Below are 18,764 nucleotides of genomic sequence, written 5' to 3'. Positions count from 1 at the left end.
AATCAGGTTTATGGGTTTAGGCGAGACCAGAATAAAAAACTGCCCTTTGCAAAGTAGTGGACAAACCTCCTGGGGTCCATCTTACGAAGCAGTCATGACTGGCACCTGTCCAAGACAACATGTAGTCACCATGGTAAATGCACTTGGCACAAGCAAATATGGACCCTCCACTTGCAGCGGAAGCAGGGAAGGCAGGATTTAAACATCTGACCTCATTGGTGAAGGGTTTGACAGTAAGAGCCTCCCACCCTCAGCCCATACACAAAAACTAGTGGCATGAAGAGCCTGTGTTTCTATTTAAAGTGATAATTGCGCAGAAGCACATATACAAAACAAGGCAACACTATATTTCACATGGTAGTATATTTGAACATGTACATGCATGTCACTCAATTCAGATTTTTATTCACTGGTTTCAAAGGCTTACACCATTTCTGTAACACAGCTTAATGTCATGGTTCACCTTTCAACAAGTTTAACCATTTCAAAAACGTGGATTACACACATCACTGAAGGGCACTACCCATTCTCAGTCTTCACTGGTGAATGATTTGAAATTGAAGGTTTGAGATACTAACATAGATGTATTTTGAATGTTTATGAGCAGTATGACAAACAATACATAAATGGGAAATCTTCTAATTCTGTCTTGCAACAACAAAATGTGTATGTATTTCTAAATTTACATACAAAATTTAACAAAAATATTAAAGAAGACTGCGTGTTTAACAGATGTCAAATTCTTCACAACTTTCCACGAATTGAGGTTTTTGCTCCAGAATTTTTACCCAAAAACATCGAACTCCTGTTTGCCGTGGTTATACCCTCAAAAACACACAGCCCCTAAGCAAAGGTTAATGATGAAAATCCTGGCAATAATTGTTGGCCCCAAAATGAAGCCCCTAGCAGATCATGACCAGATGCCATCAGAACTCTGTTTAATTTCTCTCAAATTCTCACGTCTGGCTCTTGTGCTCATTGATGCTTCACCACTTTTGCGAATGCGATGCGCAAACTGTTTCTGCCTCTCCTTCTTTTTCTGGTTACGAACTTTTGAACGAATGATGTCTGGAGGTATGGTCGAGCTAGCCACACTGCTGACATCGTTGTGTAATGTGTGAGACATGGTGTGGCCCATGCTCTCTTCAGTTCTAAATGGGCGATAAGATCGATTTACTGCGCTAAGATCCTCCAACACATCACAAGGATCTTCTTCACAATCGTTCATGACATTTTCTGCAGTTTTATCAAGCTCCTTTTGTGGCTGTGAATCAATGGCTGACTCTGTTTGTGCAACTCCAGGAGAACTTGTAGGGTGATTCAGTTCAGAACTTGTTGTTGTTGCATCTCCTGTGGACAGCTTTTCTGAGAATTCCTCACTAATGTCGGTGTCAACTGCATCTAAACTCTGAAGCCATCTCTCTACATTCCCTGAGCAGCTCTGGCCTATGCCAGCCACCTTTTCCATCCCAGGGTTACCTTCTGCTCTGCAGTTATCTCCCCTGTCACCAGGGTTTTCCCCACTTTCCTCTTCATCACAATCGTCCTCATCAGATGAGTTGTTTGGGCCATCCCTCATTCCCAGCTCATCAACTGCCTGTATAACAAACATAATTAATTAATGGGTCACATTTTCAAATTACCAGGTACCTTTAACACAGCCTAATAAGTAAGCCATAAGAAAGATATACTTCAAAACAAACACTGGACTTCTACTTCATGCATAAGAATACCAAGGCATTCAGAAAATACTGGTAGCTCACCTGATTGAGTAGTTTGTAAACCTGCATTATGTACAAGTCATGGTACATTCAAATATCAACCTCTAAACCCCCCAAAAGTAGAATGATTTGAAGTAAGACCAAAAAGGTTTATTTGACACACACAAATTTTCGGACACTAAATACTTAGACGCCAAGTGGACTACATCTGAAAATTTCTCCAAACTTTTTAATGCCTGTATCACGTGCCTCTGGTGATTCTCACCAACAGACACATACAAAGAAGGAAACAAACCTCATCAAAAGTCTCTTGCATATCCTTGGTAAAGCCACTGGCTGACACCTCTACATCCAAGTTATCATCTCGCCTGAAATGTAGGGAAATATTAGCATAGTGAGTTTAAATCTTTGAGTTTAGATCCATTGATATAATTATTCCTTACATCCCCCACAAATGACAGCTCATCACGGATGCATACATTACACGGCCACCTACAATGCATACATTACACGGCCACCTGCAATGCATGCATTACATGGCCACCTGCAATGTATACATTACACCGAAACCTACAATGCATACATTACACGGCCACCTACAATGCATACATTACATGGCCACCTACAATGCATACATTACATGGCCACCTACAATGCATACATTACACGGTCACCTACAATGCATACATTACATGATCACCTACAATGCATACATTACACCTGGAAGGTATATATTACACCTACAAAGCTCACACTATACCTGCAAAACATAGATTACACTTCCAATGCTTACATCACACTTGCAAAACATGCATTACACTGTGATTATAGTGAGTGAGTGCTTGGGGTTTAACATCCACTGTGATTATAGTGAGTGAGTGCTTCGGGTTTAACGTCCACTGTGATTATAGTCAGTGAGTGCTTGGGGTTTAACGTCCACTGTGATTATAGTGAGTGAGTGAGTGCTTGGGGTTTAACGTCCACTGTGATTATAGTGAGTGAGTGAGCGCTTGGGGCTTAACGTCCACTGTGATAACAGTGAGTGAGTGAGTGCTTGGGGTTTAATGTCCACTGTGATTATAGTGAGTGAGTGAGTGCTTGGGGTTTAACGTCCACTATGATTATAGTGATTGAGTGCTTGGAGTTTAACGTCCACTGTGATTATAGTGAGTGAGTGAGCGCTTGGGGCTTAACGTCCACTGTGATAACAGTGAGTGAGTGAGTGCTTGGGGTTTAATGTCCACTGTGATTATAGTGAGTGAGTGAGTGCTTGGGGTTTAACGTCCACTGTGATTATGGTGAGTGAGTTCTTGGGGTTTAACGTCCACTGTGATTATAGTGAGTGAGTGAGCGCTTGGGGCTTAACGTCCACTGTGATAACAGTGAGTGAGTGAGTGCTTGGGGTTTAATGTCCACTGTGATTATAGTGAGTGAGTGAGTGCTTGGGGTTTAACGTCCACTGTGATTATAGTGAGTGAGTAAGTGCTTGGGGTTTAACATCCACTCTGATTATAGTGAGTGAATGCTTCGGGTTTAACGTCTACTGTGATTATGGTGAGTAAGTGCTTGGGGTTTAACGTCCACTGTGATTACAGTGAGTGAGTGAGTGCTTGGGGTTTAACGTCCACTGTGATTATAGTGAGTGAGTGAGTGAGTGCTTGGGGTTTAACATCCACTATGACAATAGTGAGTGAGTGCTTGGGGTTTAATATCCACTGTGATTATAGTGAGTGAGTGAGTGCTTGGGGTTTAACCTCCACTGTGATTACAGTGAGTGAGTGCTTGGGGTTTAATGTCCACTGTGACTGTATTGAGTGAGTAAGTGCTTGGGGTTTAACGTCCACTGTGATTATAGTGAGTGAGTGCTTGGGGTTTAACATCCACTGTGATTATAGTGAGTGAATGCTTTGGGTTTAACGTCTACTGTGATTATAGTGAGTGAGTGAGTGCTTGGGGTTTAACCTCCACTGTGATTATAGAAAGTGAATGATTGGGGTTTAACATCCACTGAGATTATATTGAGGGAGTGCTTGGGGTTTAACGTCCACTGTGATTATAGTGAGTGAGTGCTTGGGGTTTAACATCCACTGTGATTACAGTGAGTGAGTGAGTGCTTGGGGTTTAACGTCCACTGTGATTATAGTCAGTGAGTGCTTCGGGTTTAACGTCCACTGTGATTATGGTGAGTGAGTTCTTGGGGTTTAACCTCCACTGTGATTATAGTGAGTGAGTGCTTGGGGTTTAAAGTCCACTGTGATTACAGTGAGTGAGTGAGTGCTTGGGGTTTAACGTCCACTGAGATTACAGTGAGTGGGTGCTTGGGGTTTAACACCCAAGGTAATGATAGTGAGTGAGTGCTTGGGGTTTAATGTCCACTGTGATGATAAGCAGTAATATATACATTACACCTCCAAAGTATACATATCTCAAATTTATTGTGAAAATAAAAGTGTTTCTAGCAGATCATCACCACAGTATTGCCCATAATGTGTACAGCCATAATCAGCAATTCCTTCACTTTACAGATCTACCTGATTCAGTAAGTACCATACTTAAACTGTGACTTGTTAATACTCACTCAACTTCAGCAAAAGTAGGAAAATGCTTCCCATCAAAACCAAATCTCTTGGAGAAGAAATCTCTCACACATTGGACATCTCTGTTGAAATACCTAAAATTTCAAAATTTGATTTATCAGTCAGCTTTCTGGAAGTACATTGCACATCACATTGTCAAATATAGATACTGAGAGACATTCTTTTTATGTGCTGGTATAAAACAGATCATTCGTGCAATGATTCTCTCTGCCTATGCCAGCCTGCAATTGAAATTGTACAGCGAGTGAGTATGGTGATCAGATTCATGGCCTGAAGCTCACCCGGTACCTGACACAAAGCTCACCCGGTACCTGACACAAAGCTCACCCCGTACCTGACACAAAGCTCACCCGGTACCTGACACAAAGCTCACCCGGTACCTGACACAAAGCTCACCCGGTACCTGACACAGTTCAGGGGATAAAACCCTTTGTATCATGTTTACTTTTCTATGGACTGTGTTATCATCATCACAGTGTGTTGGACTGTGTTATCATCGTCACAATTATCAAGCCAACTCACAGGCTTACATAGAACAAGATCTTAACAATCCCTTATGGCTGAGCAAGTTCATTGGATATGGTGAATACTATGTACATGTGCTAAACCTTAAACAAAAACGAAAACAAAGGATTGCTTGCTATTCCACTTTCCAGCTACATCGAGTATCACAGAAGTGAATGTGTCAACTATTCATGTTGTTCCACAATGCCTTACCATTCTGCATTTGGATGGGAGGTGGACACCATCTGAGGAAAGTCGATCAGAGTTATCTTCTCCTGATCATCAATCATGAGGTTGAATTCGTTGAAGTCACTGTGGATAAGGCCTGAACTTGCCAGCCTGACTATCAGGTTCATCAGGTCACTGTACACGGTCTCAGGGTTCTTCATTTGCTTTACATGACACCTCCACAATAACAACAAGACTTTTCGTTAGACAACAAACCCAAAACTGACTCACTGGTCATAAAACTTTCTCAGAATCGGTACCAAATTCAATGTCAAGAACGTTCTTTTTGCTCACATTGTTAGTCCCTCTATTGAACAACATATCCATAGCTTTACTTTTCCTAAAGAAGAGTTCAGGTGAACACAACATACCCCCCAACAAATACATTTGTTTGAAATGTAGAAAAGAATACCAACAGCACTGTGGTGAGTATAACCCGAGAGGAATCTTTATCGTAAGTGGCAAAAGGTGTACACATCAAATCCAAACTTTATGCGGAAAACAGCTGGAGTACATAAAATCATTTCTATTTATGTGGCATATATAAGGAAAGTGGCTATCTGGTTACCATGACAACCTCAAAAGTGGACAAATGTCTTCTGTGTATCTATGTATCCACCAAACATTAAAACTCTGAACGCAAAACAGAGAGGGTGCTGAATCAGAATTTATTTATGTAGTATATATAAGGAAAATGGCTGTCTAGTTACCATGACAACCGCAAAAATGGGCAAATGTGAGTCATGACACATGGTCATCTGTGTAGAGAGTTTCTTGCCCAGACACGAAAATCAAATCTATTTATATAGTATATATAAAGATTTATTTATTTTTTTATTTGATTGGTGTTTCACTTATGTGAATAGTGAATATTTCACTTATACGACGGTGGCCAGCATTATGGTGGGTGGAAACCGGGCACAGCCCGGGGGAAACCCACAATCATCCGCAGGTTGCTGGCAGACCTTCCCACTTACGGCCGGAGAGGAAGCCAGCATGAGCTGGGCTTGAACTCACAGCGACTGCATTGGTGAGAGGCTCCTGGGTCATTACGCTGCGCTAGCATGCTAACGGACTGAACCACGGAGGCCCCTATATATAAAGAAAATGGCCATCTGGTTACTATACAACTGTGAAAATGGACAAATGTGAGTCATGACTAAGTCACCTAATATTAACACTCTGCACACAAAACAGAAAGCGTCTTTCCCGAACATGAAAATCAAATCTATTTATATAGTATATATAAGGAAAATGGCCATCCTGTTACTGTGACAACTGTGAAAATGGACAAATGTGAGTCGCGACACATGGTCATCTGTGTATCTATGTATCCACCAAAAATTAAAACTCTATGTGGAAATCTGTTGGAGTTATAGTCAGGACATGAAATCATGTCTGTTTATATAGTATATACAGGTAAACTGGCAATCTGGTAACCATAACAACAGCGGAAATGAACAAATGTGAGTCGCCACACATCGTCATCTTTGTATTTATGTATCCACCAAAATTTAAAACTCTATGCAGGAAACAGTTGGCGTTACAGCCCAGACACGAAAATCAAAACTATTTATATAGTATATATAAGGAAAATGGCTATCTTGTTACCATGACAATTGGTCGCAACCAATTGGCATCTAGGTATGTATGTAGGTATCCACCAAAAATTAAAACTCTACACAAAAAATGTTGGACTTAGAGCTCAGAAATGGAATCATATCTACCTATATAGTATATATATGGAAAATGGCTATCTAGTAACCATGACAACGGTGAAAATGGACAAATGTGAGTCGCTACACTTTGTCATCTGTGCATCTATGTATCCACCAAAAATTAAAACTCTACACAAAAAATGTTGGACTCAGAGCTCGGAAATGGAATCATATCTATCTATGTAGTATATATATGGAAAATGGCTATCTGGTAACCATGACAACAGTGAAAATGGACAAATAAGAGTCGCTACACTTTGTCATCCGTGTATCTATGTATCAACCAAAAATTAAAACTCTGTGTGGAAATCTGTTGAAGTTATAGTCTGGACATGAACACGGACAGACGGACCATATCGCTATAATACGCGTCGATTAATGGTGGGGCGTATAAAAACCCGAAGAGAAAGGCATTCACCACCACTTTCAGAGGTTCTAACAGGGTGAAGAATTACACTGATTTCAAGAATCTGTCAAAATTTGATACCTTGTAATTATGCCAGTTAAGAATAACCTCAGAGAGCTGGAAAAATATTTCCTGAACATGTTAACAAATGTACAACTTCACACATAGACAATGCTGTAAATGTTGAGAAATCTTCCCCTGTGAGGAAGACAAGTGTCTACACACAATCTTAACTCCAGCTTTCCTTTTGAATAAAGATGGTAAGTTTGATGTAATTTTTAGCAGAGTGCAACTTACATGGGGAATCCGTTGACCAATTCCATGATGACTGCATGTCGATTGAAGTCCATGGGTTTGGGTACAGGGAAACCATGGTCATGAAGAGCCTGTGTAAACAACAAAAATAACAGTGAGTTTCCTTGAGGTACTTATAGCAGCCCTCAGAGTGCCTCTCAACAAATACACAGGAGAAAATAAAGGAGGTTTCTCAGAAAAATATAGGAGAAATATAGGATTTTTTCGCTGAAATGATAGCTTTACATTGGGCTCCGGACGTAGTTCTGAGACCTATGGATGACGTAACATTTATCTGAGTGTTGCTAAATTACACACTCCCGAATTTTCCAACTATGGTGGATTCCAGAATGGTGGACTGTTCAATTTTATGGGTGAATGAAACTGGTAAACCACAGAGCTTTGACAAGTTTATGCACCGTTTGACATACAGATACAATATTGAAGGAAGACACTGGATCATGTAATTCTACCATACATTATCAATATTACTGCTATACATCATCATATCATCATGACCAGCCAGCACTTATCCTGAAATGAAAACAGCTCACATACAGTTTGCACCTTTTTATTGCTTTGTGACCTAGTGCATGGCCAAAGTCCCCCCCCCCCCCCCCCCCCCCACCGACAACATACAGCATAACAGTAAGGCATAACCAAACATGCAATATCTGTACATGTAAATAAAAATACAAAACTGGTAGAGCACAAGAGCTTGCCTGTAGAAGAAGCATCCATGCACAACTTCACCCGAGTACTGTTCTGATACCAAAACCATCCTTAGCATCACTCTTTATGTTTTGTAATACACCAGGCAACCATCGTCTATTGGTTTAAAATACTTGTCTTCCTATGGTTAGCTAGGAAACATGGGACATGGGTTCAAACCCAGCCACAGATAGGAAATTTATAAATTGCTGGTGTGGCCATTTGTGGAATCTGAATTTCAGTGAAGGCCACTTGCCTTCTACCAATATGGTGTGCATACCTGAACACTGTGCTTGGATTACCACAGTGGTTTCCTCAACCAACAAAAAATTGTCATCAGACCAGCAGATGGTAGCAACCCAACCAAACCCTACATATAAAGCTCCTACTCAAAAAGTATTTATTTGGCTTTCAGCATTCCGTTTTTTAACTTTCTCCCGATCTTAATTTCTTGAAAATTCCTATATTTTTCATTAGCCAGAATAAAAGAAACTAGAATGCTGTCCAAAATACCCTCCTTCAATTCTGAACATTCCAAAGATAAAAAACATGGACAAACCTTAAAAGAATCACCACGATATCATGTCTGCTTAGTTTGGATTCCTATAGAATGTTTTATGGGCCCTTTGTGGTGTGCACTGATTGCATTACTGGTGCATCCGCTTTGATGGAGATATCAAATCAGAAACAAATACAGCAGAAATATTTGTGTGACCTGTTGACTAATTAATGACTAGTTGAAGAAGTTGTAAACAACATAAATAAAAATAATAATCATTAGTATTCAGCATGTAGATGTTTAAATGATATAAGAAGATAGAAGATAAACACAAGTCTGTGTACATGAAAATCCATCACTGCACTATGTACCTGAAGGAGAGTAATTATGAACATAATAACCTGCCTGTGTTTTAAACTCAAGCACGCACAAGTTAAGATGGTACATAAGATGTATGCGAAGTTTCATGGAATAAATTCAGTACTTAAGGAAGAGTTGCATAGACTAAATCTGAATACATCTGAAAGTGCAACCATGCAAAGTTCTAATTGGGGCTATTTACGGAAATAATTAACCTGATTGTCATTAAACTTAAGGGTGCAAAAGTTCAGACGATAGGCAACAAGTATGGTAAGTTTCATCGAAACCATGCCATAGATTGGGAGGAGATGGCGTGCATGGACAAAATCGGACAGACAGAGCGATTCTAGTAACACACCCCTATGGCTTCACTGATAAAGTATCTCCCTCCAGTCATTATGTCATAAAATATGAGACACTTAACTTACTTAACATTGAATACAGAGGTACTTTCAAATTTGTAAGTTAAATTTAGGTCATAATTTCTTACGAAACCATGATAACATGCGATAATTACAAAGCTCTTTACATGTTCTATTCTCCAAATGTTAGAAACTGTTCCATACAGATTAGATTAGTATAGTTCTATTACAGCAGAAGCATTTCTTTAACATAGTATAAGTGTAGTTTGATACAAATGTCATGAGTATGACTCAAACTCCTGATGTAGTCTACGTGAAGTGTGTAAAGATTAATTAAAAAGCGGCAAAATTGTTGACAGAGACAGCGAATTTTGAGATGGTTTTGGTAAAAATATAGGAAATATAGCCACACTCTGAGGCCTGCCATAGTCTATCCTAAAACATAAACATCACATTTATGTTTGCAAGAAAAAAGGGGACATCATCAAGTTGTCATACATCAATGTATGTCTTTTAAGAAAAAGCAACAGTTAAACTGACAGTTACTTCAGATTGATTAAAACTCTGGCAAACCTTCATATAAGCAAACTCCTTCATGGCGGCGAGTCTGGACAGGTACAACCATGAGTCCTATGTCGGTGCTTGTGATAATCTCGCTTGTTCTTCAGCTGACGAAAAGATGTTCGCCCCAGTCTTAAACACAAAAATTTACTTCTTTATTTATTTGATTGGTGTTTTACGACATGAGCATTATGATGGGAGAAAATCAAGCAAAGCCTGAGGGAAACCCACGGCCATCCACAGGTTGCTGACAGACCTTCCCACGTACGGCCAGAGAGGAAGCCAGCATGAGCTGGACATGAACTCACAGCAACTACACTTGTGACAGGCTCCTGGGTCATTACACCTCACTGGCCTGCTTACCTCCTCGGCCACCGAAAAATATTATAGAAGATATATATCATATGAGAGTACAACATCAGCAGCTTATGAAAGTAATACGTTCAAAATAAAAAAAAAACCCTATTTTAAATCTTCAAATGAATACACTGTGTAACTTCTTGCCTGGTTATATTCACGGCTTACCTGTTATTTTATCTGCACAGAGGAATGGTAATGTAATACTGACCAGTATTTAATTATTTGACTGTCTAACCTTTATGCCATTATTTTTCAAAATTAAATATAATCAAACAATATTATTCCAGTGAAAATGGGAACACTGCATCACAAAATTAATCTATCACCTTTCATGTGATATATATTTACGATATTCTAACACTAATGTACAATTTTCAGTGTACATTTTGATAGGACTATGAAAGAAAACTTGTAAGCTAATTCATGGTAGTATGGCCATCAAGGGAGATAATCCAGAGGAGTAAAGACCTCAATTTAATCCAACACTGCTGCTCTGTAAAGCCAAGTATTTATGGTAATACTATGAATGAGGGAAAGTCACCTGTGAAGTTTTAGGGCATACTGTTTGTCCTCTTCATCTGCAACGATGTAGATATCTAGAAAATACAAATTTTATTGTCTTGGTTTATTCAGAGTTCATCAATTCAGACAAGAGCTGAAACAAACTTAATGCACATTCCAGGCAAACCACTTCAACCTTCATTTTGTCTTCCGAGCAGGCGTGTTACTATCACATATCTTGCAGAAGACTTGGAGTATGATTTGCAATCTATGGGTAAGCACCCTAGAGCTAGTCAGGTGTGTGACATTAACATACCTGGATTTGACTTTAGGATTACAAAGGTGTGGAAGTGCGCTAGCACGCCTCAATTACGAAGATCTGCACTTCAAGTAATTATGAAACAAATTTATTAATTTATGTTTCTGTCCACTGTATAAGAGAGAGATTTTGTTCACACTTGGTAAACTATAAATAATTTTTGGTTTTCAATCTTAGAGCTAAAACCATATTTCTTCAAGCTGTATTTGAGCCTTAAATACCTCTGGTTTCTCACCTGATTCCTTTCCCACCCCAATCTGATTTCCCACGGAGGCGATGACCCCTCGGCTGGTCAGGGACTTGAGGGCCAGGTAATCATAGCCAGCATTAGTGAGTCTGTAACCATCCACTGTAATGATGAACAGGCTAATATTAATGTTACTAACATTTTTGTCATTTAACAATAACATACTGTTACACAAATTCACTTGCAATAATGTCATATGACTAGTGTGCCTTACTGGAAATCACTGCAAGACATGCCACCTCACCAAGACACAACGTGCCAACATCTGGTCACAAGTTTGCCCTACAGTAACATGCGGAGCATCTACACCTTGTAACGAAGTACTTCCACTGTTAGTAATTTGGACTGATTAAGCTTTCGTGTAGTGTTTAAATACGTCCTCAAAACAGCAATCATAATCAAGAATTCGGATGTACGATACTCAGCTTTATTCACAAAATGTATATTCCTACAGAAAGTAAAATTGGTTTCGTTTGTACATGCACTAAGACAAAAACGTTATTAATCACTTGTCTTGCCCTTACCTCGTTTGCCTCCCCTTTCATAAGCTATGAGTCGATGCTTACACAACTCACGTAACACCTTATGGCAGCCCCCATGTTGTAGACTGGCAATGGAGGCAATCAGGGGCAGAGGCACAATCTCATGGTTTTTCATTCCCATTTCCACCTATAAGTAAACGACCACAACAAGAATTATGGAGTCTAAAACACTTTGAGCTACAAAAAAATCCAGAAACAATCATGCTGGGCACAAGGTTGCACTCATTTGCGGGCAATCTGGATCTTCTGAGATTGTAGTTGTCTTCATCAACCAATCAGTGACTAAGGAAATGTCACATCCAAAATGGAAGATGTGAAATAACTTTACCATGTGACCGTCTTTCGCCATAGAAATTTTAAAAAATGGACAACAAGTGTCGCTTGTGTGCAAGTAACCGATAGTCCAGATGATTTGACAACTCGATCTGAAAATCTGATTTTTGACAACATGTTGTCCATGTGCGCTTGGCTTTAGAACTGTCAACAGTTCAACTTTACACTTGATTATTTTTAAACATCTTTGTCCCTGGATTAGTTCTGTGTGCCAAATTAGGCTTTCCCAATATGTCACAGGTCAGCGAGTCACGTGACATTACAGGAGATTGCACAGTGATGTTGATAACAAACAAGGCCTTCGTTCCCCTGAGATCGAGACCCTGGCAGTGAAAACAGATGGATTTACTGAATGTATTGGCAGGACCTAGCTATGACGGGCCGTCTCTTCATCCCAAAGGGTAATGGCCCTGATGTCAGCAATGCTACCTGTCATATAACCATACCTGCTTTACGTGCGGTCCGTCACACATCAATGTTGGGGCGGATAAAAAGTGTCTGTCCATACTGGTAGTTGAGCGAAATGCTAATCTCGGCCAGATGTCCCCTCTTCTGATCGCTGATAAACCCAACAAAGCTAAAAACTACAACGTCATCACCGTTACAACAAACCCACATAATATCGGCTTTTTCGTTTGAAGGTCCCGAGAGGAAGTGAATGATTTTCTCGGTAGGTAACGCGGGCTATCAAGAACTTGTGGGGTCAACATGGCGGTTGTGTTATGTGCCTAGCAGCAATTGCCTTGTAGTTTTTTGCTCTGCTGGATTTGCCAGCGATCAGAAGAGAGGACATCTGGCCGAGATGAGCATTTCGGTCAACCACAAGTACGAACAGACACTTTTTATCCGCCCAAACATTGATGTGTGGCAGACAGCACGTAAAGCAGGTACAGTTAAATGACAGTTATCATTGTTGGCATCAGGGCTGTTATCTTTTAGGATGAAGAGACGGCTCATCAGACCTTGACAGGAACCAACAAAACGAATTTGCAGGGTAGTTGTAAAGACTAGGGTGACCCTATTGTTAGTCAATGCGCTCCTTCTCAGATGTTCATTGTGAACAGCTGCTTCTTTAATGAAAAATTACCTGACGCAGAAGTGCTCAGATAAGTTTGACCTCGTCGTAAATATATAAATACATAAATAGGTCAGCTTTCAACACTGTCGGTTTCATCCGTCAGGTTATAGCATAGCGATGTGGTAGGGCTAGGCTGTTGCAAGGCTAGACCTAGAATCGTGCTTGAGCTAGCTTCACTGGTGGAGCGGACTATTGTCAGACTCCTTGGTATCACAACGGTCGCCAAACTCACCGCAGTCAGAACTCTGAAGTCCTCCTTAGATAAGTACCTCAACATTGTTACGTTTAGCTTCCCCATTTTTAATGTTTCCTTTACGTCTAGCTGTCGGGCATTTTCTCTGGCACACGTGCAACATCAACAGGAAATGAGAAATGTAAAGCTGGCATAGCTTTATAAACGCCGCATGTTGGTAAAACGATCGGCACCACCTTTGTATCCCTATGGTATTAAATCATTAAAATGAACGTAAATATGCTTATCAGCCCCAGACACTTTGATAGATAAGTATAGCACTTCTAAAATAACGTAAAATATAACAGCAATTGACTTCAGGCCAATATAATCGATAAATTTTGTCAATTTGGGGACCAATCATTATTTTTTCTCTCATAAAACCGAAAGTAATGTATATCGTACTTTGTTAGTGTTAGCGGTACCGTACTGTACGTGACTTTGTGTGAAAATAAATGATTATATTTAAGGAATGTCTGTGACAGAAAATGGATATTATATTTGTGCAATTATCTGGAAAAGTTGTAATTACTGGTTTATTAATTATACTGGCGCAAATTCGCAATAGCTTCGACTGCATCCGGGTATGAACTGAAGCAATTTGACCACGATATCGTCAAACACTCAGGTTCCTGAATGGTTCGTGTCAAAACTGAAGACAGTAGGCTACATGTGCGTCAAAAGTTTCACTGACTAGCCAATTTATAGAGCTACTCGTCTCGTCAAAATCAACCAAAAAATTGACTGTGATGTGGAGGTTATAAGACCAGTAAATAAAAGGACGTGAGTAGAATAGAACCTACTCCATAATGATGAAGGATAGGCCTGTCAAAGCCTACATGTAGCCTAAGAGCAGGCCTACATACACGCCCAACGGAGAAAGTAGACCTACATGCATGGTACATGCCTTCGGCCAGGGACCAAATTTGGCTAAGTAGGCCTACAATTTTGAACTAGATTCTCTGGTTTTCACAAATAGCGCGAAGAAAGAATTATGCATTAAAATTATATTAAGTTTTGAAATTCTTTATTTTCTGTCGATCAACCAGGCTGAGGCCTATTCCTATTTCACGAAGCCTTTAACACATCAGCTACGAAAAAATTTCGCCAAAGACACTCATCTGTGGCTGTCATATAAACGCCGGGCCCCCAATGTTACCCTTGGAACCATTAGGCCTGCTGCTAAACTCGGCTCACTGACTTCTATAAGTTTCAGTTTTAAATTTTTTGCCAATTTTTGGTTGCGTACCCTTTTACACCTTACATGTAGACTACGTTTCCGGGCAACAATTAAGAGTGAATGGCTGAAAACCCGTCTCTACGACAATCTAAGGTCGCGGAGCATCCGGGGCGTATAGGCATCCTCTGAACCCTTGCCTAATGTGCTCGGATGCAAGCTTTTGAACTGACATCCACAACTGGAGCCCCTATTTCTAGTCTTTCAAAAAGTCTTAAATCTTGTCGTTTTAAGCCCATTTGTTTCGCTCTCATATCAATCAAATAAATAAATGAATATCGATATTCATACGGTATCCCTACCGTTTGAAGAACTTCCTACATGATGACAAGAAAAATCTTTTTATTTTTAGTTCATTTTAGGCCTGTTGTTGGGCCTATTGGTAGGCATATTGATGGGCCTTCATCGCCTGCGCAGATGATTAACGCGCTAACCCTCAGTGGGATCTACTGTCGATCACTATGGCACGTGTTCGACTCCAGCTATCGCGTTTTCGGTCGCGGCTTTAGCGGTCATGGTGATTTAACAGGTAGGTCTTAAAGGCACAAAACTGAGGACCAGTCACAATTAGACAATATAGAACTGCTCTTTGCAGACCTACGTAAAAAAAAAAACCAAAAAAAAAACAATGTTGAGTAGCAACATTCAGTAGGCGTATTTATTTGGCTAATTGGCTAATGTGCTGGTTCTCCACGATTGTCAGGTCCTTGTCCCGAATGAGCTGGCATGTTCGAATACAGCTGTCGCTTTAAATCAGAGTCTATCAGATGCTTAGAACAAGGGAAGTGGTTTATTCCTGACACTTCGGTTTTTTTCTGACTCTCCGGTTTATTCCTAACACTCCGCTTCATTCCGGACACTCCGCTTTCCCGCACCCATAAACCTGACCGCTGTCATAAAAGTAGAATGTCGTTACGGCGTTAAAGCCCAATTAGATACATAACTAAATAAAGGCTCGAATCCAGCTGTGGTAAGTTCGGCAGCAGTTAAGGCAGGAGATTTATCACAGAGGTTGTGTTTTACATCGGTCTACAGCTCCAGATTTCCGCCAAAAACTCGGCCGCCGTCATTTCTTGAGCATAGTATTAAGAACTAGATAAAATAATAACATATAAAGGCTGATGTAGAGCCTAGTTGCCACTGGCTTATTGCACTGCAGCGTCGCTCTTACTACAGCTGTACAACCCGACGGTGTTAAGCCAAGAGGTTTAATTCTCATATACATGGCGAAAGCCGTTTTCTCCCAGGTTTTACAATGATATAATTTAGTTAAAGAAATGTATGCAACAACTTGCTCATTAGCTTGTACTTGACGTCTTGACGTCTGTGCAATCGTCATGAGTCAGATAAAAAACAAATATGAAAGTTTGCGATTTTAGAATTTTTCATGTTTTCCACGGCAGCCAGATTTATTGGTGAAGGAAAATGGAGTGCCCAGCGTAAACCGCCGAACTTTGGCGAGTTTCTGCCCAACTCATAAGAGGATAAGATAAGTGCTCTTCAACGTACATTAGATTGCGCAAACGGGCATACTGGCGTCATCATCCGCTCATTGTCACCAATATCCCACGAACAGTGACAGCGGGGATATGTACAAATTCCTTGCCCAAGGCCGGGATTGAAATCTTTCATCGTGCGCCCTTGCAACCAAAGGACCAGTACATTTAACCACTCGGCCACTACCCGATTGTTAAAAAATATTTAGCCAATTTTCATTTAAAATCTGCATCAGCCTTTACTGGTGGTCATTTTAATGGGTGAACCGGAGTGCCCAGGTTAAACCACCGACATATGGCAAGTTACTGACAAACTTCCCCAGTTATGACAGTCGGGCATACACACCGTATTGGTAGCAGACAAGTGGTCTTCGACGAACGTCAGACTGCCCAAGCTGCGAAACGACCACCATTGACTGTCTACCACAAAAACCTTATAGTTCGCTATTTTAAGCATGGAGGGAAACCCTATTCACACTATGACGTTATCACTTAGACGTTTGCGACTGCGACGCGGCGCGCAAGAAAAAAGGCGTCACAACGTGAATTTTAAGATTTGTGACGTTGTGCACTGGATCCTTGTAGAGCCCCATGATCAACGTCCTATGATGACGTCACACCACAGTTACGTCACTTGGCGACATTGTTTACCCTTTAACGATCTGCAAAATCCATAGAGATGGAATGAAAGATTACTCCAGATTTATTTCGAAGCTTTCACTGGAAGAAAAGCTTGGTGGCCCGCTATTTTTCGGAAGCAAGGTTTTCTGTTCAGAGAACTGTTGTGCGGGATGACAACTCTGTAAGTTATTTTTTCTCACTAAGTTCATTGAATATATCTAAAAACACAACTTTAACAAAGACATTGTGCTTATGTTTTACATTGAAATATTCCATGCGGTATTTTAGGTGATTTTTACTCTACAATGTTTTAATGTTATAATAAGCAAAATCATTACCTTTGCTGTACACTTGCTTTCCTTTCCTAGGCAAATTTTAGCTACCCAAAACCTGTCATTCCTGTATTTAAATCCGCGTGCTTATAAAATTTCCTTGTTAGGTAGGAATTCATCAACATGTGCCATGGTTATCTGGACATACTCATCAGTGTTTTCCAATGACTAGCTGGTGATCAAAGTTAACACTGGACATAAGAGTCGTGCAATGTAAAATATCTGACAATGCTGTCTTATTTGAAAGTAGATGCAAGGGACTGATTCTACAAAATTATTTTGACTCGCTTTAAACTGGTGGCCTTAAATTAAGGAGTTGAAATTGTTAACATCTTATAAGTTTTACGCGTAGCATGAATAAGACCATAAATGTGATACTTTAATAAAGAAACACTGTGAAACTCTTTTGCGGAATCTACCCCAAACATACCAAAGGCTGTGCACCAGAGACTTTAAATAATATACTTGTGTTTGGCGTGACGGATTTCTGTTAACTCTTATGTTTAACATTGCAGTGATATGATGAGACTCACAAGTGGAAAAGAAATTTAACACTAATTATTGACACACATATTTACATATACAGTAAAAAATAATTCACGGATATGCAAACGCGTTTGAATGTTAAAACTCAACAACACAGGTAGTGAATGGGCAGTAGAGTATGTGTTTAACTTACTGTATATTGACGGCATGTACATATTTTAAATCACTGACACACATCGGAATGATCTGAGAATCCCAACTGTATCCTAATTTTGCTCAACAGAAAGCTGTTCCAAAAGCAAACGACGGGACAAAGAAACGGAAGATTGAAAGGTACGAAATCATATGTAGAATTATAGGCTATTAAATACATTCATGTGAATGAAACCACTCAATAGTTTTATAAACATAAGTTTTTAATCGACTTTGTATACTGTGAACTACTGATAGACGGATTATTTCAACCTTCTGGATACAGTTGTGCATATTTCATTCTAGTGACATTGCCGTCTTTATTTTTTTAATATTTAATTATTGTCATCGGTTTTATTGGTAGATCTCCTTCCGTAACATCACAAGCTGTTGATCTGAACAACAATAACATTAATAGTGAGCTATTTGTTAAAAATATAACACATATTAAAAGTGTTTCTAATAATGTATATATAAATCTAAAATATATTTATTCCCAAAACATATGGTCCTAATTAGTATTTACATAAACAGACACAAAAATGTCTTGTGGGATAATATAGGCATACTGATGACAGTAGAGGTATACTGTTGACAGTGTAGGTGTGCTGATGACAGTAGAGGTATACTGATGACATTGTAGGTATGCTGATGACATTATAGGTATGCTGATGACATTATAGGTATGCTGATGACAATACAGGTATGCAGATGACATTATAGGTATACCGAGATATGTTGTATAAGATTTACCTTTAGATGTCGTTTTGCCGAAGCAGTTGTTACTTAATGATGACGATGCACGAGATACCTGTCGGAGAAAGCTT

General features: G+C 39.8%; 1 protein-coding gene across 1 annotated transcript; it reads right to left on the bottom strand.

Annotated features, from left to right (window-relative positions):
* Nucleotides 1–235: 235 nt before the first annotated feature.
* On the bottom strand, nucleotides 236–13,676 carry LOC135472892 (uncharacterized). The gene is given in 11 exon segments (XM_064752609.1): nucleotides 236–1,597; nucleotides 2,017–2,089; nucleotides 4,300–4,392; nucleotides 5,036–5,227; nucleotides 7,472–7,560; nucleotides 9,974–10,029; nucleotides 10,032–10,093; nucleotides 10,863–10,917; nucleotides 11,377–11,490; nucleotides 11,913–12,057; nucleotides 13,574–13,676. Coding segments are annotated over 11 exon segments (1,632 nt in total). The 5' UTR covers nucleotides 13,640–13,676; the 3' UTR covers nucleotides 236–910.
* Nucleotides 13,677–18,764: the final 5,088 nt, after the last annotated feature.

This window comes from Liolophura sinensis, chromosome 8, assembly GCF_032854445.1.
Source record: "Liolophura sinensis isolate JHLJ2023 chromosome 8, CUHK_Ljap_v2, whole genome shotgun sequence".
Taxonomy (NCBI): Eukaryota; Metazoa; Mollusca; class Polyplacophora; order Chitonida; family Chitonidae; genus Liolophura; species Liolophura sinensis.
The sequence above is the reverse complement of the archived record's forward strand: the minus strand, read 5'-3'. Positions and strand labels throughout refer to the sequence as shown.